Raw genomic sequence first — 16,196 nt, forward strand, 5'->3', positions numbered from 1 at the left:
CGTGTTTTATATATATCTCATTACACAGTTGTAGAAGCTTTTTATAATAATAGTAAACATATTTTTATATATATTTATAGGTAAAAGCACCTTTCGCATGTATTATACTATTGCTTTAATAGGGACTATTAAACACGCCATGTGTGTAGTGTTGTATAGTGATCATTAAACTTTTGTTGAGTGTATATCATATGTATGTTTATAACAAATATAGCATGCATTTGACTTTAATAAAAAAGACTTGAACACGTTTTATATTGTTTAATAGCTTTAACAACCAACTTTGTAACTTTCATCCATGGGTGGAATATGCACACTAAGAAATACTCTTTAATATACAACAGACTTGCTTTATATCATAGCTTTAACAACCAACTTTGTAACTTTCATCCATGGGTGGAATATGCACACTAAAAAATAATACGATACATGTAATTTGTATCAATCATGAGGAAAAAAAAAGAGACAGTAACAGGAAAATGGACCTTAGGACGATTGTGACTGTTTTGGCTCCAAAAGAGCAGTCTGATCAGGATCCAAACTGGAACTGATCTTGTTCCAAACTTTGGTTAGTGAAAGTTCTAGTGCATAAAATGTGAATATTTCATTTAAGAAACCGAGAGTTATACAGTTAAATATGAACACATGTGCGGCATTTCATTTTTTTATAGAGAGAGTTTATAGTGTTTATATATGTAAAGTGAACACAAAATATGTAACGTTCATATCCATTCATATCCATGATTAAGACAACCATCAATATAATGATGGCTTAAACAACATACATATTATTTTTCACTATGTCCTAAATTAACAAAACAATAAAAACACGATGACTTACAAGGAACTCAATATAAGATACCATACAACAGTTTGTGTTGCGATCGTGCTTCCACCTATATCTCCCACATATAAACATCTCTGAATTCGTAACATCTAAATTACACAATTTGAAATACAAATGCAACAAGTGTTCCGCAGTGGGAGACATATGCCCCCAATCGTGGCCTTGACCGTGACCTTGACCTAGTGACCTTAAAATCAATAGGGGTCATCTGCCAGTCATAATCAATGTACCTATGAAATTTCATGATCCTAGGCCTAAGCATTCTTGAGATATCATCCTGAAACCATTTGGTGGACGGACGGACAGAAAGACGGACCGACCGACATGTGCAAAACAATATACTCCCTCTTCTTCGAAGGGGGGCATAATAATTATCAAAAATCATTTTTTGAAAACAACATGTTTGATGACAACAATACATCTCACAAAACAAAATCAATATCGAAATGTATTTAACGTTTGTATTTGTAAATGTCACTTTACATGAGTGCAAAAATTATCATAGAAAATCCAGAGTAAAAGGTTGGACATTTATAATAATTGCATGCACATGTGTAATTATTTCACAATCGGTTTGATTGGTAACATGTACTATTTTTAAATATTATGAATAATAAGAGAATATGGAAAAAAGATTTTAAGTAACAATGACCCCACTGGCCCAAAATGCAATTCATGGCTAGGTACCTGTTGTTGGCCGAAAACCTCAACTTTAATGTCTAAGTACAAAAAGTACAATATTAAAGGGGCATACTTCTGCTAAATGGCAGGTTTGATATATATTAAAGGAGTTGGAGTGTTTCTTATCATGGTGATCTCGAAAACGTGTATACAGTGTTAAGTATGCAATTCACACTGTCTAATCAGCGTCTTTTTTGCCACTGCATCATTACTATAGAAATTAGTACAAACTACAAATTTATTTGTTTGCGTAGATGACATTACTTGTCGTGAAATGCTGCCTCATATTGTGAAAATAGGGTATATAACTTCGAGTTGTATATGCTATTATCAAGTGATATTATCTAAAAGTTTCCTTTTATTTGTTTTGTTATAAACTTTTCTCATTTTGATATCGCAATTTTCATTGACTTAGTTAAGATTATTTACTATATATTTATTGTATACATTTAATATTTGCATGAACAATGCGTATTTATATACTCCACAACTTTGATTTCTATTGATTGTTGTAATTGTTGTTTGGCGACATAAATTTACATTTTCATATCTAACTTGTTTACACCCTTTATATACTATGCACGAATCGGATTTCCAACCACGACGAAACATAAACCAGACTGCAAATTCCGTGACAACGACTACACGAGCCAGTCTAAAGGCTAGAAATTTCAGAATCTGCACGTAGATCAATAATTATTCCATATATTTATGTGTCATGACAGCCGTAAGGCTAGACAATCTCCATAGGAACAGCTATACGAATAGAGCCGTATGACTAGCCTCTTGTCTACCTGTACGGGGCCGTACGGCTAGCCTCTTGTCTACCCGTACGGGGCCATACGACTAGCCACTGCCAATAAAAAAGCATGTTAAATTAGTTAATTTGCTTCTGTAGTGAAATAACAGCCTTGCTGTTGGGCTAGCTCTTTAGCGACGTGGTAAAAGTGTCGGACTACCACTCTGGAGGTCGTGGGTTCAATCCCCGGCTTGAGCTCAGTATTTTCACATTAATGGCGACCAGGCATAAAAGAACTGTGAATGCGGGAATGGGTCTGAGCTGTTTAATGGTTTCTGGGAGGGCCATGCAGATGCTAGACATGCTGTAGCGGGCGTGTCTGGGCCTTGAAACATTAAAAGAGGGAGGAGTGTAGTGAAATAAGGTCACTTCCAACAGCCTTGCTGTTGGGCTAGCTCTTTAGCGACGTAGTTAAAGTGTCAGACTACCACTCTGGAGGTCGTGGGTTCAATCCCCGGCTTGAGCTCAGTATTTTCACAATACTACTGTGTCAAGAAAAAAAAAAAAAAATTGTAATTCATAGGTTTGGATACTATACGCCTTTTCTGGTGACTTTGACTGACATATGAACATTCGGACACAATGTCATTTTCTTCAGAAGCTGTGTTGCATATGTTTTTCTAAATGAAGAATATATATGGGTGGGTGGGGAATGGGATTATTGATGCAAGTACATGTGGTCCAGTACTCATGTTCATCATAAAGAAACGTAAAGTAGTACTTCTTGGACATTTTTGGGATGTTAATGTTTATCAATAAAAATATTACAGGATCTACATTTTAATAAATATGCATGTTTATTAAACCTACCCAAAACTTTTCAAAACATCGAATGTTATCGATGGCGACACCTCTGCATCGTCTGCAAAAACGCTAGTTATTTTTAAATTTGTATTACTTAATATGGGAATGATGTCAACGATTCTGTTCAGAAGATTTACTTTTCTTATTGAGATAGTTTCAGTTCCGTTTTTAATTATTTTAAATTTGAAATACGCTACGTTTGTCTCATTGTTGTTTAAATCCATTTCCGAAATGCAATATAAAAATCATTTGTTAAGTACTCACCGATTGGCTAATAGCGTGTGGTATTGGCTGCAATAGCCAATGAAAATCAATGACGCTTTACATGTCGACTGCGCACAACGAAACAACCCGTATTATAAAAACAAATTTTCAACAACACTTTCGGCAAACTGCGAATTTTTATTTTTAGTTTAGGATAAAATACCAGGTCGGCGGGTGATATGTAAATAAAAAAAACGAAAGTGACTTTTGTTTTTATTTGTATTTGTCGAAAAATAGGGTCGGTCGCTCCCGTAAAACAGAAAATTAAAAAATGCTGGCCTAAAGATACTTCACAGGTGTTTGACAATAAGACACAATTTTTATTTCAGAAAATCGTGGCAAACATAGACCTGGCACCAACGTTCCTGGACCTTGTGGATGGTACGATTCTGCCGAATGTCGACGGCATTTCCCTGAAGCCATATCTCCACCCCAGTGACAACAGCACTCGCCCACTGCGTGACTACATACTCATAGAACATACAGGGGAATACAGCGAGAGAGTTGACAGTTGCCCACAGTTCCTGGGCCAAGATATGAGTGTGAGCAGTTATTACATGTGATATTGTTTTTATGTCAGCGGTAGGGTGGCATATAGCAGTTGAACTGTCAGTCAGTCCATCTCTATGTCAGTCAGTCTGTCCGTCCGTCCGAAAACTTTAAAATTTGCCATAACTTTTGCAATATTGAAGATAGCATCTTGATATTTGGCATGCATGTGTATCTCATGGATCTGTACATTTTGAGTGGAAAAAGGTCAAGGTCATCCTTCAAGGTCAAAGGTCAAAAGGTTACAAATCCAAGGGAAGTAATAAGCTATAAAGGGAGATAATTTCTATTTATCATTTGGCAGGTACAGATCATTTTTTACAAGGAAAGTAATATTTGTTAAAGGGATATAATCAAAAACAAAAATAAATAAATCAAAGCAGTGCAGTAGGGAGCATTGTGTTCTGACAATCACATCTCTTGTTGTATCTGATTTTTGTTCTGTCTGGCCACAATATGAGGGCATATGTGTAAATAAATGTAAGCTTATAAGCTTACACATATTACTTTGAAAATATGTGTGTGTCAATTTACAGTTCCAACCATATTGAGGTGCATATACAAGTATAGCTGGGAGATCAAAGTTTAATATTGCAATGGTTTCTTTAAAAAGAACAAGACCGCACCAGTGACACTTTACAGGTCCTCACATAATGCACCCTGAGTTGCGAAAGGACATCATAAACTTTGAAATTCACACACACGTATTTAATATTGCAAAATTATGTGATTTGTAATTTTGTAGGATTATGTGAACGATATCAATTTACGGCTGTTTCTATGCTTTCATTTGTCTATTTTTTATTGTTTCATAAACATTAACTGTGGGGCTGCTTGCTTGCAAATTGTGTACTTAACCCTTTCAGTGCGGGAACCGAATTTTAAAGGCCTTTGCAAACAGTTTGGATCCAGATGAGACGCCACAGAACGTGGCGTCTCATCTGGATCCAAACTGTTTGCTATTCTGATAGTATTCTTTGAAAAAAATGAAAGAAAATGCTAATTTTAGAAATTCAGCAGAAGACATTTTAGCAGACGACAAATTTCCCAGCATGCAAAGGGTTAAGATTAATAGTCCTAGTTAACTTTACCAACTATGTAAGCTATTGAAAAAGCACATAAGGGGAGTTATGTATTTGACATATTTATTTAAACGTCTGCTACTAATGTCTTGTACCTCAATTTTTATGCAGGTTATTGAAATTACCTACATGCTTCTTAATGGGAGGTTACTCACTGCCCACCAATTATATCACAGTTATAGATCCCCAATAAAGAATACTCCTTGAAGGGAGGTTACTCACTGCCCACCAATTATATCACAGTTATAGATCCCCAATAAAGAATACTCCTTGAAGGGAGGTTACTCACTGCCCACCAATTATATCACAGTTATAGATCCTCAATAAAGAATACTCCTTGAAGTAGCATATAGGCAGATAAATTGCATGATACTTTGTAGTTTTACATGTAATGGCATTTTTATGCCCCCTTTCGAAGACAAGGGGGCATACAGTGATCGGACTGTCCGTCTGTCTGTCTGTCTGTCTGTCTGTCCGTCTTTCCGTCACACCTTGCGTTTAGGTTTCGAAAAAATGCTCATAACTTCTATGTTCCTTGTGATATAACCTTCATATTTGGTATGCATGTGTATATGGACAAGGCCTTTCCATACGCACCAATTTTTTTACCCTTGTGACCTTGACCTTGAGCTTAGGGTCCGCGTTTATGTTGAAAAATCTGCCTTTAGGTTTCGAAAATTGCTCATAACTTCTATGTCCCTTGAGATATAACCTTCATATTTGGTATGCATGTGTATATGGACAAGGCCTTTCCATACGCACAAAAAAATTTAACCCTGTGACCTTGACCTTGAACTTAGGGTCCGCGTTTAGGTTGTGAAATCTGCGTTTAGGTTTCGAAAATTGCTCATAACTTCTATGTCCCTTGAGATATAACCTTCATATTTGGTATGCATGTGTATATGGACAAGGCCTTTCCATACGCACACAAATTTAGACTCCTGTGACCTTTAATTTGAAGTTAGTGTCCGTGTTTAGGTTTCAAAATCTGCGTTTAGGTTTTGAAAAATTCTCTTAACTTATATGTCCCTTGAAATATGTCCTTCATATTTGGTATGCATGTGTATATGGACAAGGCCTTTCCATACGCACACACATTTTGACCCATGTGACCTTGACCTTGAACTTAGGGTCCGCGTTTAGGTTTCGAAATCAAGCGTTTATAGGAGGCATAAGTCATCCTATGGTGACAGCTCTTGTTTGTTTTTGAAATGAAATGATTTTTTTTTAAAATGCACAATATATGTTGATAATTTAACAGTCTGTTTATAACAAATTTCAGAACTGCAACAACCATTGTGTGTGTGAAGACTCCAAAAACAACACCTTTGCCTGTATAGTCCAGGTGCAGAGTGGACACATGATCAAGGCATGTGAGCTCATGGACAGCGAGGTAAACATGTGCCTGAGTGGGGGACATTGACCGTTGGACAGGCTTTCATGATGTATACAATTTGCACAATACCACATGTTAAGTAATACATGTGTTGACACCGCTTTTGTTCTAAGCATGAGACAATTTTGTGTGCATATGAAACCTTTCAATACAACTATAAAATAAACTTCATGATTTGTGAGATGGAAGTTAACAGACATGTAAGACAGCAACGTCGAACTCATTGCAATATAGTGCATTTAAGATTCCACTATCCCTTTTCGTTAGGATTTTTCCTAGAGAATATTTATTAGCGCACCTGAGCACAATGTGCATATGGTGAGCTTTTGTAATATTTTGTCCGTTGTGGGTTATGCATTATCAACATTTGCCTTGTTCACACACTAGAGGCCACATTTTTTGTCCAATCTTCATGAAATCAGAAGATTTGTGCCAATAATATCTTGCTCTAGTTTGAAAATGGTTCCAGTTGCAAAAAAACATGGCCACCAAGGGGGCAGGGCATTTTTTCCTTATATGACAACATTAAAACCTTGTTAACACTCTAAAAAGGCCACATTTATTGTCTGATCATAATGAAACTTGGTCAAAAGATTTGTCCCAATGCTACATTGGACAAGTTTGAAAATGGTTCTGGTTTCTTGAAAAAAAACATGGCCGTCAGGGGGTGAGGCATTTTTCCTTATATGGCTATAGTAAAACCTTGTTAACACTCTAGAAACACTCTTCATGAAACTTGATCAGATTTGTCCCCATGATATCTTGGAGTTCGAAAATGAACCAATTACCTGAACAACTAATGAAGGCAAAGAGTTATAACTGAGTGGGAGATGTCCTCACACAACACTTGCAATAAAAACAGGCGCAGCAAAATATTACCTCAGTTTTGTTTTGTTCCAGAACTTTGTGGAAATTTACGACACCACCGCTGACCCATATGAGTTTAAGAATCTCTACAAGACGTACGATCCCAAGTCGTTTGCCGTGCTGCAGAAGCAGCTACAGTTCCTGTCAACGTGTAAAGGTCCCGAGTGTAACTCGCTGCCTCAGGCAGTCAGAGGCGTGTAATAGCATTCTATGGTGTGTGACACAAAGATTTAACACTTAGTATGTCAACTATGTTCTTTTGAAATTGATCAGCGTTAATTGACATGATGATGTTTTTTACTGTGATATCATTCTGAGTTGGATGGTTGGGACTTCTTTTATAATTTACTCTTAACAGAAACTAATTTGAATTACTGTACTGGAATGATAATATTACAATACTTTGCATATTATGGTTTGGTAAGGCTCTATAAGAGATATGCAAACAAGTGCACTTTTGAGTGTTCTATTTTTTATTGATTTTGTTATTTATTGGTAATATGACATGAAATGACATATACACTATTGTTATTCTGTATGTTAGGTCAACTAAAAGAAATTACCTGAAATAAAAAATGTGTGATGTTAAGTAATCTAACTATATGGAAGCATAGGCAGGCTAGGCATTCATTTAAATGGGTATGCTGTTATGGAAAAACACCGTTTATGCAGCATTCATGTATATTTGGTTACTTAGAAAACAACAGTTCTTTATTTGAATTTGTTGTATTAGGTTTTATGTTTTTATCAAAAACAAACAAATGAGATATTTTTACTGTTTGATTCAAATGCTGATGTGCAATTCTAGCTGCTGACCAATGCTCATTGAATGTTAAAAGAGACTTAATTTTGTGGAAAACAGGTGATTAAAACCAATTTTTTACTGTTTACACCATGGGCTTCAGGAGCTGTTTTACAGTTAATTTAAAATTCCAAAGATGGATTAATGATTTGTGTGCAATAAGATAAATAATTATTTGAGTATAAGTGCAGAATATTTATATATGCTGATACACTTTGAGTGTGGAGACAAAGATGAAACAGGTGGTGTCCTTGAACCTCCTCTTGTCTGTGAAGCTTTTTCTGCAGGCGAACATGCTGCGGAGAAAATGTAGCTCAGTGGAAGGATAATAATCTCAATTGAGTCTGTTAAAATATTTATGAAAGAACAATACATTATAATAAGTTCCATTTTAACATATATGATAGTTTTGCAAAATACTTGTTATTAAATATTGTGTGGTGCATATTTTTTTTGTTGTTCAAAATCTTGTTCACACATCTGTATAATAATCATAATATATTTTTTTATGCTCCCTTTCAAAGAAAAGGGGGTATATAGTTTTCGCACTGTCCGTCTGTCAGTTACACTTTTCGTGTCCGCCCTCTGATTCAAATAGTTTTCATTCGATCTTTACGAAACTTTGTCAGAAGTTGTATCTAGACAATATCTAGGTCAAGTTCGAAGATGGGTCATGCCATGTCAAAAACTAGGTCATGGGGTCGAAAAAACAAATCCAAGGGAAGTAATAAACTTGGACATAATTATCTGACCTGCCAAATATATTTTTGTTTAATACATCAAAGTGGCGCAGTAGGCGGCATTGTGTTTCTGACAAACACATCGTGGTAAAAGGTCAAGGTCATCATTCAAGGTCTAAGGTAAAAAATCCAAGGGCAGTAATAAGCTTTAAAGGGAGATAATTAATCAATGTTAACTTGATATTTGGCATGCATGTGTATCTCATGGAGCTGCACATTTTGAGTGGTGAATCTACAGTCACGGTCGTGGCTTTTATTTATTTGCTACTAAAAAAAGAGATTTGTTACAGACAATTATTTACGAGGGAAGTAATTTATATAATTATAAATCTCAGATTGTATATTTCATTACCAAGAATTTTAAGTTTTTTTCACAGTTACTGTACATATTTTTTATTTTGATTACTTATAACTCAAATGATTGATTTGTCAAAGGATTTTTTAATGATATAATTATCATTTCTTTCCTGTACTAATTTGTTGTGATTGGTAGGGTTCATTACATACCTGTGGACTTACATCCATACATACATGATGAACTCTGGCTATGATCTCTTTGATAAACCACAGGCCTTGGTTGTCAGTGATGTCTAACTTGGTCATTTTTGACTGTCTACAGACCCCCCCCCCCCCCGGATGGGTTGGACAAAATCCAAGGGTAGTAATAAGCTTTAAAGGGAGATGATTTCTGTACCTGCTAAATGATAAATAGAAATTTTATTTCAAAACAGCGCAGTAGGGGGCATTGTGTTTCTGATGAACACGTATCTTGTTTTATTTACCATATGCTGTTTAACTATTTTTATAGCATGGCTGAACCATGCTGAGTATTATTTATTTCTGTATGTTTTGCTGTTTTAAACTTTATAATATATTTAAAAGGTAATAGAAGATATTTTGTGTTCCTTATGAAAATATTGGTAAGTGGTGTGCATACAGATATTTTTAGGGCAAAATGTCCCATGAGGTTTTTTTCTTATAACATTTGTTAACATATTACAGTATGTTTATAGAAATTGACTCAACAGGCTGTAGGAATCTGGGGGTATCTCGTAAAAGATTTTTATGCAAACATAAACAATAAAATAAATGGTCTTTGATTTAAAAATGTACCCCTTAGATAACAAGAGATTGCCAAGCAATATGGTCCCCTATCGATGAAATTCCACCATTGTATTTTTTCTCTCTATTTGTTGCCATAGCAATCAGAATTTTTAACGTAGGAACAAAATGAAATGATGTGCATAATCTCCATATTGCCATCTATCCATGTTTCAAGTTTCATGAAAAAATATGAAGAACTTTTAAAGTTATCGCAGGATCCAGAAAAGTGTGACAGACTGACTGACAGAGAGAGTGCAAACCATAAGACCCCTCCGGTTTCATCAGTAGGGGACGAAAAACAACAGATTTAATGTACAAGCCTCGATACAATCCAAACAGCAAATACTTTCTGCAATGAAACTGTACTCAAATACTTCAACTCTGCCTACAGATAACTATGACAAGTGACGTCGAGGTGGGATTCTAAATTAAAACTAACAGGTAAAATTTAGTTTTGTGTGCATGTTTATTTAAGAGATAATACAATTAAAGCATAATGACAAACTTTGTTTCAGACAGATTTTTTTACCAATAAAAGACACACAAAGACATGGTATGTAAATACACATACATGCATTTTCCACAGAAATATAACACTTGTGTCTAATTTATTTATATTATGTTCTACACAAGGATATTAGTTCATATATGTTGATATATAAGGTTTATTTAGGTTTATTTATTTAAACATGTATATTAATCACATCTTTATTCATACAGCATTTACACATAAATACAATACACATTATGTTCAAAACAACATTTTGAAATACAAATTATTACAATATCAAATGAGTGATAGCAAGGAAACACATAACCTTTATAATTATACAGAAACTTACAGGAACAGCCATCGCTTACTGCAGAGTACCCACACTACAGCCACCACATTCATTGGGTCTATTTGTTCTTACAGTATATCAGTATATTAAAGCGCTCAGTTAACCAACTCCTGGAGATTCAATAAACATTTTAGTACACATTTACGATACGATACATTTTTTGAAGATACAGAATTGCTAATGTCCATATCATATGATTATTAATTTTCAGTACTTAATTTATTACGTTGGCATCTCAAGCTCCGTATATATTTGACGAGCATGGCGAGCTAGTTCATCTACTTATAAAGATTACAAAATTCTCTCGTAAGTTAAAATTGTCGTACGATCTTTTATGAAACAGCCCCCTGGACAATATTAGCATTCTAAGAAGGTTATATAATGTGCACTAACGAATGCCAGTCACTTATAACTTCCCTACAGGAATCAGAGGTAGGGAAGAGAACTTAAACATGGGTCATGTTCTGAGAAAACTGGGCATAATGCATGTGCGTAAAGTATTGTCCCAGATTAACCTGGGCCGGTATTCATAAAGCACCTAAGGTTTTAGGAGGAAATTTTCTTAGTGCAGTCCGCACAATCATCAGGCTAATCAGGGAAACACATTTCACCTAAATAGGATTTTTGCTAAGATACTTCATTTAAACTAATACCATAAAAGCAGAAAGTGTCGTCCCTGATTAGCCTGTGCAGACAGTCGGACTGCACAGGCTTATCTGGGACGACACTTAACGCACATACATTAAGCCCAAAGTTCTCAGAACAAGACTCAAATGATTGACATTTGTAGAAATATACGAAATCATTTGATCTATCAAAAGATACAATTGAATATTTAAGTCAAGATAGATTTTGGGTGCATTCAAAACTGGAAAACTGCACACTCCAAAGTTCTGGTGCAGTTGACTCAACGAAAACGAAACAAGAGTCAACAATAACTGGGTAGATGTGATTATAACCCATTAATCTGATATTATGTGTTTATTTTGACTTCATTTGCTAAAGACAGCTGAAATATAGGCATTGAACTCCACAAAAAACGAAATTGTGGCGTCCAATTCTAAAAATGGTACATTCGTAAACAAACGAGCTTCAGTAAAATAATCAAAAACTGCAAACTGTATACAAGGCTTTGTATTAGATAAAAGATCGTACCAGAGAGAAAGAATTGAAGATGGCCAAATTATGTTTTATGAAAAGGCTTGATTTCAAACAGCAATGTACAGGACTTTGTGTTTAAGTATTGCACCGCAAAATATAATGGTCTGAAATGATCTTACAACGCCGCACACACAATTGAACAAGTTTGGTACAAATGTTTAGCATTTGATCCTTTGTATGCAATTACAGGTTTCGTTAAATATTGGATACTGTACCTACCAGTTTTATATTCAGACTGCTTTGTCATGCAATATGAATAATCACTTAAGAGATGACACAGTTCTCTGCAGCTTTGTCAAAGCTACTGCTCATTACGTCACCAGACGGCTTGGGAGCGGACTCCACTGGGCTGTCAGACTCAAAAACCTCTCCTGTATCCACGGAGCTCTCCATTTCAGACGTTGCCTTAGCAACTATAGGTGATTCAGAGCCACTGGAGCCCAGACTCTCCTGACCGGACAAATACTCGCTGTCAGACGGAGACTTGAGGCTAGCCGGAGTTTGTCTAGAGTATTGGTTATTTAAAGAAACTGATTTATTGTGGGAAAAACTGACTTGTTCAAGTGACTGGGGTCGCTTATGATTGTTTGTGTCTTCGACATGCTTACCAACAATGTCATTTTCTTCATTGTGATTTTCCATTCCTTTAGAAGAAATTTTTGACCTTAAAGCAGCTTTGTGTTTCTCGGATATGTCAGCAATTATTTCATCAGTTTCTGCATCTGAGAGATGCGCTTTTGTTGCCGTCATGGAGGATTTGACAACAGGCAGCTTAGAGTCCAGCACTCCGTCATAATAGCCACTGTCACGGAAGCCAGCGTCAGACTGGACATAGAAAAACTCTCCATCATTCCCAAACACCTTCTCAGACTCGGAGACCATTTCTGTGATAAGGAAATACATCACTTATTCATGTGTAAGAAACCATAAACAAGCTTCAAAATACACCATATAGTCAAACTGTCTTTTTCAAAGGGTCTCAAACTGTGATAGTTAGTAGTGGTAGCCAGAACAGCACTATGACTGTAGCGGGTTGACATGCAAACAGACGTACGAAAACATCATAAAGGCTAACTAGATTTGTTCTAACAGGTCTCAAACAGAAACATTTTAAAGGGGCCTTTTCACATTTTGGTAAAATGACAGAAACATTTTAAGATATGATAGCCAAAACCACACTGGCGGGCAACCATTTCGCAGGGATATAATTAACACTTTGCATGCTGGGAAATTTGTCGTCTGCAAAAATGTCTTCTGCTGAATTTCTTAAATTAGCATTTTCTTCGATTTTTGTCAAAGAATACTATCAGAATATAAAACAGTTTGGATCCTAATGAGACGCAACGCTCTGTGGCGTCTCATCTGGATCCAAACTGTTTGCAAAGGTCTTCAAAATTCAGTTGCAGCACTGAAAGAGTTAACAAATTTGAGGGTGGTGGTGCAAAAGTAAACAAGAGGGCCATGATGGCCCTGAATCGCTCACCTGACTCATTAAGATCAGATGAAAACTATGACCTCTATTGTCTACACATGTTTTTCTATGATTTGACCTAGTGACCTAGTTCCTGACTCTAGATGACCCAAATACAATCCCAATCCAGATTTCATCAAGATAAACATTCTGACCACAGTTCATAAATATTGGATGAAAACTGTGACCTCTATTGTCAACACAAGGTTTTTCTATTTATTTGACCTAGATTTTTACCCCAGATGACCCAAATACAATCCCACCCAGATTTCATCAAGAATTCTGACCAAATTTCATAAAGGTTGGATGAAAACTGTGATCTCTAATGTCTACACAAGGTTTTTCTATGATTTGACCTAGTGACCTAGTTTTTGACCCCAGATGACCCAAATAAAATCCCAACCCAGATTTCATCAAGATAAACATTCTGACCAAATTTCATAAAGATTGGATGAAAACTGTGACCTCTATTGTCTACAGAAGGTTGTTCTATTATTTGACCTAGTGACCTTGTTTTTGACCCCAGATGACCCAAATACAATCCCAAACCGGATTTCATCAAGATAAACATTTTGACCAAATTTCATCAAGATTGGATGCAAACTGTGACCTCTACTGTCTACACAAACAAATTGTTGACGGACGGACGCACGGACACACGCAGGCACGCACAACGGACGCCGGACATCACACGATCACATAAGCTCACCGTGTCACTTCATGACAGGTGACCTAAAAATATGTGTCGGAGGTAAACATGAACAGTTTTGGTTAAAATCCCATAGAAACAAGGGCTGTTTGTAAAACATGCATGCCCCCCTATATGGGCTATAGGTTGTAGAGCAGCCATTGTGTGAATACGTTTTTTGTCACTGTGAATGGTGGTGGTGGTGGTGGTGGTGTAGTAGTAGTAGTAGTAGTGAGCTAGTAGTAGTTTCGTAGTAGTAGTAGTTAGTAGTAGTAGTAGAAGTAGTATAGTAGTAGTAGTCGTTAGCTAGAAGTAGTAGTCGTAGAAGTCGTAGTAGTAGTAGTAGTGTTAGTAGTAGTAGTGTGTAGTAGTCGTAGTAGTAGTGTTAAAAGTATTAGTAGTAGTAGTAGTGGCAGTAGTAGTAGCAGTAGTAATACGTAGGACATGGTGGTGGTGGTGGTGGTGGGTAGTAAGAGTAGTACTAGTAGTAGTAGTACTCGTCGTAGTAGTAGTCGTAGGTCGTCGTCGTAGTCGTAGTAAGTAGTAGTTGTTAGTCGTAGTTAGACGTAGCAGTCGTCGTGTAGTCGTAGTAGTCGTAGTAGTAAGTAGTGGTAGTCGTTAGTACGAAGTAGAAGTAGTCGTAGTAGTAGTAGTAGTAGTAGCAGCATTACAAGACCAATACTTAAGAATGATCAAATGGGAAAAGGTAACATAGCACCGGCAGTAAATATGGGGCTCATTTACAGGTCAGATTTGGAATCTCTGCTGTAAAATGAGATTTTGAATGAATTAAAGGGAGGCAAATCTGTAATAAAAAGAACATGCATAAACCGTAGTTGTTTCCCTTGTTTGAACCATGCTAAATCCTTACAAGTTTGGAAAGAATTGGATGAAAAATTTGTACTTTATTGCATAAACACCATTTTCTCAATTCAAGGGGAGGTAATTCTGTACTTCATGGACCAATAATGCTCATTTTTTGTAGGGTTCGTGTCCTCATTGATATAAAGACACTGTGCAAATTTGGAAAGGATCGGACAAAAAATGTGGAAGATTTTTGAAAGTTTTCACAAAATAGGCAAAAACGAATAAACATGCAAAGTTCAACGAGCTCCTGCGGCCATGTTTTTTGATGAATCAAATTTCTTTGAACAACTTTTTCAGGGGAGCCCTCAAAGGTCATCCCTGTGAAATTTTTTGAAAATCTGATGAGCGGTTTCTGACAAGAAGATTTTTTAAGGTTTTTACCATAATATGGTCATGGCGGCCATCTTGGTTATGTGATCAAATTTTTTTTAACAATTCTTTTGTCCCATGACCTAGGGATGCTCCACATGAAATTTAGTTGAAATTGGCTCAATGGTTTAGTAGAAGAAGATGTTTACAAATTGTTTACGGACGGACGGATGGACGCCGGACGCTGAGTGATCACAATAGCTCACCTCAAGCTATCGCTCAGGTGAGCTAAAAACACTCTAGGCCTTGAATTTTTTTTATTATAATCAAATCACCTTACCAGACGTAAGCGAGTCCACTTGTTTCACCCAATGCTCAACCAAAGTTGTGGAGTCGATAGGCTCTGCCCCAGTCTCGAGAATCTTCTTCTTCGACAGAACAGGACACGGTGGGTGGAACTCTGTCGAGTCACAAGTGTTTATACAAGAAAGTTATCACTAACTTTAAAATTTTATATTTTAACAATTGAACTTTGATGCAAGGTTGGGCACAAACAGGAACAATAGTTATGTGCATTTGTGAAGCAGATGTGAGTGTAATGCTAAAACTCAGTAGTTCAGGAACCGTATAAGATTCCTATGCAGATGAGTCAATTTCGAGTCAACTTGGGAAAATTTTGTAACAATTTTGTCTGCATATGTGTGTTATTTATAAAGTACATAGTTATGTAAAATAAAAATTGAAGGAATTCCGCATGCTTATTTTATGTATATTTACAAAACATACAACAATATAAAAACATGCAAATGTAAAAATAAAAATTGAAAAGTGTCAGTAAAATACACTGCAAATACTATTACATACCTAAATAAAATCATGTTCATGTCAATAACCAGTCTTTGACGTCAAAGAAATGTTCGATT

The 16,196-nt window shown here is 36.1% G+C and overlaps 2 protein-coding genes across 7 annotated transcripts in view; one reads left to right on the forward strand and one right to left on the reverse strand.

The window, feature by feature from the left end:
* LOC127833955 (N-acetylglucosamine-6-sulfatase-like) overlaps positions 1-9,924 on the forward strand; it is a 34,298-nt gene extending 24,374 nt beyond the window's left edge. The window contains exons 10-12 of the mRNA XM_052359476.1: positions 3,725-3,937; positions 6,309-6,419; positions 7,323-9,924. Coding sequence (XP_052215436.1) covers positions 3,725-3,937; positions 6,309-6,419; positions 7,323-7,490 — 492 coding nt within the window. The 3' untranslated portion in view covers positions 7,491-9,924. The remainder of the gene's footprint in view (positions 1-3,724; positions 3,938-6,308; positions 6,420-7,322) is intronic.
* Positions 9,925-10,382: 458 nt separating this feature from the next.
* Positions 10,383-16,196, reverse strand: part of LOC127833828 (CAP-Gly domain-containing linker protein 1-like) — a 94,308-nt gene continuing 88,494 nt past the window's right edge. For all 6 annotated transcript variants that reach the window (XM_052359335.1, XM_052359334.1, XM_052359309.1 and 3 more), the window contains 2 exons: positions 15,614-15,733; positions 10,383-12,822 (listed from right to left, as the gene is read on the reverse strand). In XM_052359335.1, coding sequence (XP_052215295.1) covers positions 12,203-12,822; positions 15,614-15,733 — 740 coding nt within the window. In that variant the 3' untranslated portion in view covers positions 10,383-12,202. The remainder of the gene's footprint in view (positions 12,823-15,613; positions 15,734-16,196) is intronic.

This window comes from Dreissena polymorpha, chromosome 1 (assembly GCF_020536995.1).
Source record: "Dreissena polymorpha isolate Duluth1 chromosome 1, UMN_Dpol_1.0, whole genome shotgun sequence".
In the NCBI taxonomy this organism is placed as follows: Eukaryota; Metazoa; Mollusca; class Bivalvia; order Myida; family Dreissenidae; genus Dreissena; species Dreissena polymorpha.